The following is a 10899-nucleotide window of genomic DNA, read 5'->3' as shown; positions in this document are numbered from 1 at the left end:
CCTTTAAGCAGCGTGGTTTAGATCAGTGGTAAACACCCTGACCCCTAGAGACAACGGTCAAGGGTTCAAACTCATCCCACGCAAAGGCCGGAGGTCCTTTTCTATCATTTAGGTAGAAACTGGAAGCAGCCTCTCTACCTTGGTAGGGGTAAGGTCTGCTTACATCTTAGCCTCCCCCATACACCGTCGAGGTATTGGGGCTCAAAATCCGCGGAAGGCGGCACTGAGCAGTTACTTCTACTTCCATCATAATACCCTTTATTCATTATCCTTGAAACCATATGTTAAAATCAGTCGGCAAGAGAAAACGAAGATTACCTCAATAAATCAACAATAGATATAAAGAAAAAAAATCACAAATTAAAACTACAAAGATAAGCATAAGATCGAAGATAAAGAAAATACATACATACATTCATGATACAGTGGCATGAAAATGATGTAAACAAATCCTAATCAATAACGATATGAAGATTCACCTGCAATTAACATCAACCCAATTGTAAAACTAATCATAAAAAACACTAATTAAACTAATAGAAATCAACACTACACAAAATTATGTTTACAAATATGAAACTATCTAGTTAGTGAAATACGAATGCAAAAACCGAAGAGAGTGTGACAAGAAAACTAAAAGAAGATGGCGTTCATCAAGAAAATCATTAAATTCATATTACATTATTACCTCACTTAATGTTGCATCTTAACACATCTCCTTTGTCCTTCAAACGTCCCTTGGGCTTCCATTCTAAACCGGCTGGACTATGAACACCCAAAAGTTATAATTATTATATTAAGATGATTGAGTTTTATAATAAAACCATAAACAAATTTTGTTATTTAACAAATCGGCAGCCTGTTTCGATGAAGGAAAGAGAAGAGGAAAGGGTTTTTTGTAATTTTAATCAAGGGATTTTTGGTTTTTTTAAAAAAAAATCGGCAGCCTGTTTGGGTTGGGCACGACTAACACTTGAATGAATAGGCTTTGGGCCTTTAACAACACAATCAACGAATTATGAAATAAAGAAAACCATATCAAATAATTAACCCTTATACAACACCATGAACTAATTATGTGTACATATCAAATAATTAACCCTCATTAAGTACCCTAATAAGTACCATCAATGAAACGATAGAAATCGGCAAAATTTCCCACTCTCATGATAGAACTTTTAGATATATATAGATAGATAGTGAATTTGGAAAAAGGTTATCTAAAGTCAAACGAACTCTTAAATACGATTTGTATACATCCTACCACATATTCACATTTGATGTCTCATGGTGCATCTCAACTATTTCCATTGTTGGATAGGTCTTTATATGATTTGGCCTTTTTCCTTCTTTTAGGAAACCTTGGGAATACATATGGTTGATTATTTCTTAGGCCTCTCTCTATGCACACCTCTTCCACACTGTCAGATCAGTTTTTCTCTTTCTTCATCAATCTCTTTCACACTCACTCCCTATAATCCCTCTTTCACACCTCTTCCACAACTTTTATTTATTTTATTTTAAATTTATCCAAACAATAAATTAAACATTTTTATTAATAAAAAAATATTATATTGATTTTCACATAATATAATTAACCTTAAAACATTTGAAAACTTTCAAAACTAAATTAGAAATAAAATAATACTTTAAGGTCTAAACTGAAATTTATATAAATATATATAAATATATGTAAAACATGAGGGACTAATAATGTTAATATATAAAAATTTATCTCCTTCTTCTTTGTTCACCTGCACACACAGCCACAAATACAGCCATACAAAACATAAAAATCAAAAAAAAAAAAACCCGAAGAAGCTGGCTTACTTTCACATAAAAAATCAAATAAAAAAAGAAGAAAAATAAAAGGTTGCCCCACTTTCTCCTCGTCAACATGCTTCGACCAATCGAAACCTCACGAAGGAAGAAGTCGTCGATGAGGTCAGTCCCTATGTCTTCTTTGTCGAAGACCCGTCGACGAATTGGTCGATGACCCCTTCATTCCTTAGGGAGAGGCCTCATGTTGGAATGTCATATCTTTGAGCTACAACTTAGCTACTTGTACGGTTAATCAATATTGAAAAATTTTATAATAAAAACGGCACAAACAGTTCTAAGTTAGAAAAGTCCAAGTACCACGTTTTTTATAAAACTAAAAATCATAGCCGTGCAATGTATGGGGATAGATAACGACCACTTACTCAGACTTTCGATTGTCCAAAAATATTGGCATATGTAATGTGTTCGTTTTCTATTAGTGAAAAATTTATATATAAGGTTGATAAGTAACTTCAATACATCAAATAAAAACAACTAGTTTATATCCTTAAACACATCAAATATATAAAAGCTTTACAGTTTTCAAAAGTTGGACATCTTCTTTATCCTTTATAAGAGATTATAGATAACAATATCATATCGTTCAAAATAGCATGAAAAGACTAAGGTACGTACATATCGCTCAACATAATTCATATGCCTCGAACCGTAGTCCCCACAAAAATATATAATCATGTTAAGCTACATGATGTACGATTTAATCATTTCTGGGATGATTGAGCCCTGATTGTATGAATCTAAGACTAAGACGGCAAGACCGGCCTACTTGAGCTTTCTAACGGTAATATATAGTTATATACTCGTATATATGTTAATTACTAGACTACTAGTAAATCCTACTAGTCATGGGCTTAGCCTGTACAATTAAAGCCCAAAGAAATACGATCCAAGGAAAATCTAGGTGAATCATATAAGTTAACATCTCCAGGTAGAGGTGCAAGAAGCCATTAACCGATTTCGGTTAATAATTTTAATAACCGGTTTTGGTTATTTTTTGAAACAGTAATAACTGATTACGGTTAACTTGTACCGGTTAATAACCGGTTTTTAGATTTTAAAACTGGAACCTATCTAACCGATTTCGATTAATAATAACCGGTTAACCGATACCGGTTAACCTATTCGGTTTTTTTTAACATATTCCAAAGCCTAAGCGACGAACCCATATTGCAAAAAAATCTGTATTCCAAATAAACATCATTTTCTAAACACAACAAACTTCATCATCCCAAATCCCAAAAACAACAAAAAATTGATGTTAGATCGGATGAAATAAGAATTAATCTATATTTAGTATAGATATATTGAAAGCTTACGAAATCATCTGATGGTATGATCTTTCCGGTTATATATCAGTGTATGTATATAATATGACTGATATTGATATATATATATACATAGATATATATAATATGTGATTAACCGGTTATTATTTGGAAAATTAACCAGTTATAGGTTAATCGGTTAATAATCGGTTTTGGTTTTGAAAAGAGTAATCAGTTAGTAACCTATGGTTTCTGGTAACCTATAATCGATTTTTACTATTTCGGTTATTAACCGATTTCGGTTACCGGTTACAAATCGGTTCAGTTCGGTTAATCGGTTTTTTCTTGCACCTCTGTCTCCAGTATACGACTTTATTGAAAAGCATTACTTTGATGTTTGATACTCTATACATAATCATTTGCCAACCCGGCTACCATATAAAATATTGTTTTTTTCCCTTCTTTCTTTTTATTGTTTCTAAAAGGTAAGTTTACAAAACTCAAAAAGCAATAATTAAAATGTGCCTGAAAAAAATAGATAAATAGTTTAAACCATGTCATGAATCGACTTAATTATACATATGGACTTGAAAGAACCACATGGGAGAAAAGAGGGTGTACGTTAATTAACATACTTGTACGTATGTATATATAAAAGAACTATAATAATGTACAGGTGAAATTTTTCGTATGATTCTCTTTTGGTCATTCAAGCAGTCAAAGAAGTATGATAAGTTGTCATTCTCATAAATAAAACTAAGCCTAATTGATTATCTTTGAATGGGGCTATAAATAATTGTACTCTTTCTTAACTCAATTAATTACCTCTCCCTCCTCCTAGAGTTGGCCACATCTCCATTTACACCTATATATCAACTTAATGGCCCTCTTTAATCTCTACGTACCAATTATTAATATCAAGCACATGAACTATTACTACATTGCCTTACTAAATCAATCATATTTTTTAACAGTAACTTTATTTATAAATCAGAAAAGGATACCTACAAAGAAAGTCTTCTTTCCTCCATCACAATCACTATCTTGCAATTATATTTGCATCCATCTCCTTAGTCCTTCTTTCAATTCTATTAAAAACAATAACAACAAGAACACATACCTAGCTATCTTTCTAGTGCTCTCTATCAATATAACTTTGTTATGGATTATGTATATCATTCGAGCAACAATGAGACCACGTTGATCTCATCGAACAAGGAACCGAATAATCATGAAAACCTTGCTTCAAATCATGATCAAGAAGACGGACCTAATAACTTGTTTGGTCAATTTTCTTCCCCTTTCCTTGATGATATACTACAAAATCACCAACATCATCTTACTAGTGATCGGTGGAACACAAGGACGACAAATAGCCCCACAAATGATCCTCCAACGTCGCCTGCTTCTAAAACAAAACGTGTAAGGAAGAAAAGAAGTGCCGGAAAGAAAGACAGACATAGCAAGATTCATACGGCTCAAGGCCTCAGAGATCGAAGAATGAGGTTGTCCCTTCATATTGCTCGCAAGTTTTTTGGTCTTCAAGATATGTTAGGGTTTGACAAAGCAAGTAAAACTATTGAATGGCTCTTTTGCAAGTCCAAGAAAGCAATTGAAGAAGTCACGGAAAGTGTTAACAAATCACAAAACACTACTCGTAGCGTAAGTGGAGAGAATTTAGAGAAGTGTGATCAATCTCCTTTATCTGATTGTGAAGATGATTCGGGGATCGAGTTCAATGATGGTTCCAACAAAGGAAAGCAACCAAAGGTGGTTCAAGACGAGATCAAAGATAGTGGGACGTCGAGAAAGCTATCAGAAAGTGATATCTTGGCAAGGGAATCGAGGGACAAAGCAAGAGCTAGAGCAAGGGAGAGAACAAGAGGGAGAATGATGATCAACAACCTTGAAAAATTTAAACAAATATTTGGAGAAAACCCTAATAATAATAATGATGATGATTTTGATCAATTGCAATTAAGGTTTCCTACAAACCCTAATAATAATCACTACATAGAAGAATCATCAACTTCTCCCCTTGAGTATTCCAATACACATCATCACTACTTTGATCACACACAATTGGATAATATTAATGCTCAAAAAACCGAAGATTATTTGGGTTCAACTTCTGCTGCGAGTTCTTCAACGTATATTTCAGGATATAATGGTTACAACAATTATAAGAACTTTGCCAATCCACCTGCTGGTTGGTTAAATACTAGCAACACTTTTTTGGGATTTCTTGGAGGCTGGGATTCAGAGAATTTCGCCGAAAACTATGGACTCTTTTCAAATCTTGATCATCCCTCTACCGCTGATATTCATGGCCAAAACCTTAGCTCGGTCCTTATTCCCCCCTCTAATGTTGTGCATTACCAAACTGGAGACCAAAGAGATTAATTAATTAAACAAGGTTCTACACTGGAACGTTTGGTATAATGTATTCCGATACGTAAGTCAACTGATGGTTGGTTCTCAATATTGCGCTAAGTATTTTTTGTTTAAAGCATTCGATTTATGAGTGAGAAGAATAAATGGAACATCAAAATATATATGTATGTTTCACTTTTTTTCAAGCTGTTTTGTTGTTGATTTTAATAGACAAAATGGCTACTTTCAATCTTTATTTGTTTGTTATGTTGTAATAAGAAATTTTTTGAAGCATATATATATACTATTTTTGATTATATAGTAATGATAAAGGTAGCAAAGTATGAGCCTTCGTTTCTTTGGTCATATACTTCTTCTCAATTCTGCATGCGCTTGCTTCGATTTATTTTTCTTTGAACTGCTTCTTTCCATTAAATTAAACTAGCCAGTAGCGACTACACGATACAGAAAAATTACAAGATGAAGGTTTATGATCCAATCATGCCAATTGAATCTAGATGCACTCGTACTACTACTTTTATTAGATATGTAATTGGAAGTCAATTTGGGGTACGTACGTTCCTCAGAATAATTGAAGCATGCGGCATATAATTGTTTCTTTTTTTTTTTTTTTTTTTAACTTTCCAAATGATCCATAGGAAGGTTAATTTGAATAACAACGTCAAACCAAACCTTGAGTCGATCTTTTATGAAGTCTGAGCAATCTACCAACAAATGAGGTGATATATAATCCATGAATGAAGTCGGTATATATAGGGACCTTCCACAGTATGAGATTGATGATATAAGTTACCAATTTTTTACAGTCGTGTCGCAAAACATAAAGATGTGGCCTGCTTCAATTCATCAATTCCAAGTAAGATTTCTTTGAGACCGTGCCGTTTTTGCTTGTTAATTAGTAATGAATGTATATACATTTGATCTGTATATTTTATTATAATTATATATGATAAATGTTCAAGTTTTTTAAAATTTAACATGACTGCATTATAAGAATATAATTAACCTAGGTAGCTAGCAATAGAATAGATGCAAGATAGATAGATAGATACACCAACTAACTGCATGTACAGCCCATTGATGTGGAGTTTGAAACTAGTTCATCACTGTCTGACAATCATTAAACTCATATTGATTAATTGGCGTTATTGATCCATTGAACAACCTACTATACATACATATATATATATATATCTTTACTAAGCCTCAGGTTCACTGACTCTTTTTTGGGACAGTCATGATGGGAGTTTATTGTTCTTAATTGACTTTTATTATTGATCTGTTGGTATGTTACTGTTGACTATATATATGTTTTCTGGCAGTGTGTATATTATTATGTACATCATCAAATCGCTCAATCGTTTTTGTACTATGATTTTTATATGATACTCATCGAGGGCATAACATATTGTTGCGGTTTGATAAAACATTTAAGAATGCATATGACACCTTAAACATTGTAAATTAAAAAAATACATAGTTTAATGATAGTTTAAGGATTTATATTTATTCATTGGAGTGTCGAAAATAAAATTTTATGCCTCTTATACGATAAGCTAAGGATTTTACTATAGATAGATTAGCCTTGAACAAAAATTATGTGGTGTAAATTAAATTTTTTTTTTGGATATACCTACATATACGGGAGCATTGAGCTATATATACAGAGCGTATAAAATTAAGCAATACTAAAAGTACTGATGACTTATACGGGCGTATCACCCTAGCTTGGGTTTAATGAATTTGGCAAAATTGGTATATACGCCAGCCACGTATACGGAGAGTGGTACATGGCATTTGCTGATGTGAAATTTTCAGACGAGGTTCAATTTTTCATCCTTCTTTTGAATTTGATCTAAGGTAGTACGTGTGTTCTGTACATCGTCGTTACTTTGACTCTATATGTTAAAGATACAGTATAGGGGAACTTTTGTTAAGTGTACTTTGGAAATTCCATATATAGATGGTTAATTATATATGTGTGGTTAATTACTGGTTGGAAATATTTTAAAAGCCGGCCACCAAAGACCAGAGTGTTTTTAAAATTTTTCTTTAATTAATATATGAAGCTTTCTAATGATGCAATGAAATCATATTTGTGTATATAAACACCTTAATTCCTTTAATGAGTAAACTTTTATATGTTGTAAATCTATACAACTTTCTGGCAACTCCAGAATAGCTACAACGATTCCCACTTTTGCAAATCATCTAGCTAAAGTACTAATTGATATATGTCTTTTGTCACCATTGCAATTATATTGGGTTTGGTTGTTACAGGTCTTCCTATTTCGTCATAATTGTAAGGAATTAAAGACATGTGTATGAATTGTACTACATTTGTTTTGGACAAATTGATCAGTGATGAGAAGTAGTAGAGAAACCGTTCCGTGGTGTAGCCAGATAAGAAGCTTTATATTCTTAAAAAAGAACCATCAGGAAGATAAAATTCATATACAGGTATATATACTCTGCATACAACGAAAAAAATAATTAAAAAAACTAAGGAAATATAAAACACGCCCGGTGGGACTCGAACCCACAATCGCCTGATTAGAAGTCAGACGCCTTATCCATTAGGCCACGGGCGCTTGGATGTGACGTAAAAGATATACAAGTCTAATATCCTGAATCAATGATGAGGTTAATTTAATATCATTATTTAAAAATATCTGAATAACATACTCAAGTCGGATGTTCATGAAATTCATGATAGGGATTATAAATGTTTATTAGATTTTGTTTTAGGTAGATATGAAATCAAGGAATTGAGTTTTTTTTTTAAAACAGAATAAAGTGAATTGTTTGTGAAGGTTATTAATTATTACAGTATATGTTAATTGGTACATTAATCGTCACATCTACACAATACATGACCGAACAATATATGCATCTTTAAGGCATCCGGAATCATGATGTTTTGTGATTCTGTCAATTCGTCAATCTACACTTTTTGAAAAATAAAGGCTCGTTTTCAAAATTTTCAATGAAATTTGATGTAAAAGAATTAATTTGGGATTTCTCATGCTAACTTAACAAGACAAACAAAGTAAGAAAATCCAAATTCTTTTTTTTTTCTTAATCAAATTTCATTAAAACTAATCTTTGAAGTAAACGTGTTTTGAAATTCACCAAGAATTCATAAAACGGTGCTTCAATACTATTTAGTCTATAAAATCCATAATAAAATGTTACTTAATTGGGCTGAAACAATAAGGTACAAAATATACTTGGGCTGGTTTAATGTTTGGTTTTGAGCTACTCCCACAGTCCCACATAAGGACTCCCTTTTTATCTATATAGACTATAGGCTATAGCACACATAGCACCCGAAATCCACGGAATAGACCTACCTACATATGATAAATATTTTGTTTACCCATCAATATATGAAATTCATTTATTATGAGCTTTCTTTTTACAGCAGTGATTTTTATAGTTTATATCTTCTATTATACTAAAGCACAGTTATTTTAACAATTTATTAACCAATCATATCACTCGATTTTATAAAATTTTTAATTTTGACTTTTTTTGACTTTTTATTATCTAAATATCTATAGATTTTAATATAAATATAAATAAATGTCCCCCATCATGTCGACCATATACCTTTAAGATAACTACCTTAAGATTAATTATAAATTAATATTGTACTATATCGTCAAAATTATAAGTTTTTATGACTTAAATGTATGAAGATCTAATTTTGATAATATTGTAAACTCGTGTCCAGTGTTGGACACGGGTCTAAAATCTAGTATAGTACTATACTACTATACTGAACTATGAGAATCATGAAAGTTGAAAGTCCTTTTAATTATCATACATACTATTCCATCATGTTCTTAATTACTTAATTAAAAAAGTATTCCATACTTTTTGGGTAGTAAAATCATGAACATGAATATAGGATAAAGAATTAATGTAGGGAATGCTTTAGCAAATTAAAGTCCTCTAGTACTTCAACCTTTATGAAGACACGAGACTTTAAAAAGTGTATGACCTCTGGCTGAAAAAAGCAAAATTCACCTCGCTAGCTGTTAGTCGGCCAAGACTGGGCGAAATGGGACGATGTTGCTATTTGCTAGCGGGCTAGGCTTTCATTTGTTAGTCTATAGTAACTCATGTCGAACATTGATCAATGTAACTAACTTATAAATTAACTTATTCTGTAACTAACTTATGAACGTATTCATGCAATTAATCGAATGAGAATCGAAAATTTTGTTTAAAGCGCCAATCTCTTATAAATCACTAAATGTAGCGACCAAAAAGTCTTATAAAAAATGTCTAATCTTTATCGTTAATTTACATGGTCAAAGTCAAACAATTTGTGCTGCATACGAATTTTAATGGTTCCATACTTCCATCACTCTCTATCACTCTCTTAATTATACTTACCAATATCTGTGTACATATAATGAAAGTATTTCCTTCCTGTTTTATATATACGAGTATTTATTTTGTACTTCTAGCTTCTAGCTAATTTATTTTAGTAAAAACACTTCTGAATGTAAACAAAATAAAAATATATATAATGAAGGTATACATGGGGAGAAGTCACCGAGGTAGCTTAGTATACTGAGAAAGAGAAGATTGCTTGAGTATGAAAAAACGCGGATTACAAATTCCCACCTGTCCCTTTTGTACGGTTAGTCGGTGATCCCTCGTCCGTGCGCTACTTTTTTAATTTTATTGATGATTATTGTTGATGTTAATGTTAATGGTATTATCAATCATTTTTTATAGGCTAAATACATATTACGAGTAGTTCGGATTAATATACTTGTAGAAGATTAACTTAATGGATAAGTGCCTAGAAATGTAACTAAATATGGTCAAATATTTATTGTATGAATCAACTATCAATTTTGGATATTGTGTGGAAGTAATTTGGTAAAAGAGTCTAAAACATTAAAAAGTGACATGTTCCATCATTAGCCGTTAATACTTAAGTGCATGAAAATGTAACTAAGTATGGTCAAATGTCTATTGTAGGAACCAACTATCAGTTTTGGATATTGTATGGAAGTAACTTGGTAAAAGAGTCTAAAACATTAAAAAGTGACTTGTCCCATCATTAGCCGGTAAATACTCTATTTTCTTTTTAATTATTTCTGACGTGGAATATGTGAGCTGGTGGCGACTGAACCTGTAATCTCGTACTCTTGTATCTGATAACTATAAGAATCGGGTCTACTTGCTTTCTTTTACACAACTCAACAATTTTGAATTGCCTTCTATTCTGCCTCTCTCGTAGCAAATATACACAAGCAGCAATACAACTATACTTATCCTATGTATAATACCCCTAGCTTTATTCATCTTGCATTCTTGTACAATGAACCAAGTTATCACATTTTATTAACTGTTAGGAGTATTCAAGAGATGACAC

The 10899-nt window shown here is 32.0% G+C and overlaps 1 protein-coding gene and 1 non-coding gene across 2 annotated transcripts; one reads left to right on the top strand and one right to left on the bottom strand.

Annotated features, from left to right (window-relative positions):
- The first annotated feature begins 4263 nt into the window (after positions 1-4263).
- On the top strand, positions 4264-5628 carry LOC122598273 (transcription factor TCP12-like). Its single transcript, XM_043770871.1, has one exon. It carries the CDS (start codon positions 4269-4271, stop codon positions 5508-5510), a length of 1242 nt encoding a protein of 413 aa, XP_043626806.1. The 5' UTR covers positions 4264-4268; the 3' UTR covers positions 5511-5628.
- A 2391-nt stretch (positions 5629-8019) lies between these two features.
- TRNAR-UCU lies at positions 8020-8092 on the bottom strand. The gene has a single exon. It is a non-coding gene; the product is annotated as a tRNA-Arg (tRNA).
- Positions 8093-10899: the final 2807 nt, after the last annotated feature.

Source organism: Erigeron canadensis, chromosome 4, assembly GCF_010389155.1.
Source record: "Erigeron canadensis isolate Cc75 chromosome 4, C_canadensis_v1, whole genome shotgun sequence".
NCBI lineage: Eukaryota > Viridiplantae > Streptophyta > Magnoliopsida > Asterales > Asteraceae > Erigeron > Erigeron canadensis.
The sequence above is the reverse complement of the archived record's forward strand: the minus strand, read 5'-3'. Positions and strand labels throughout refer to the sequence as shown.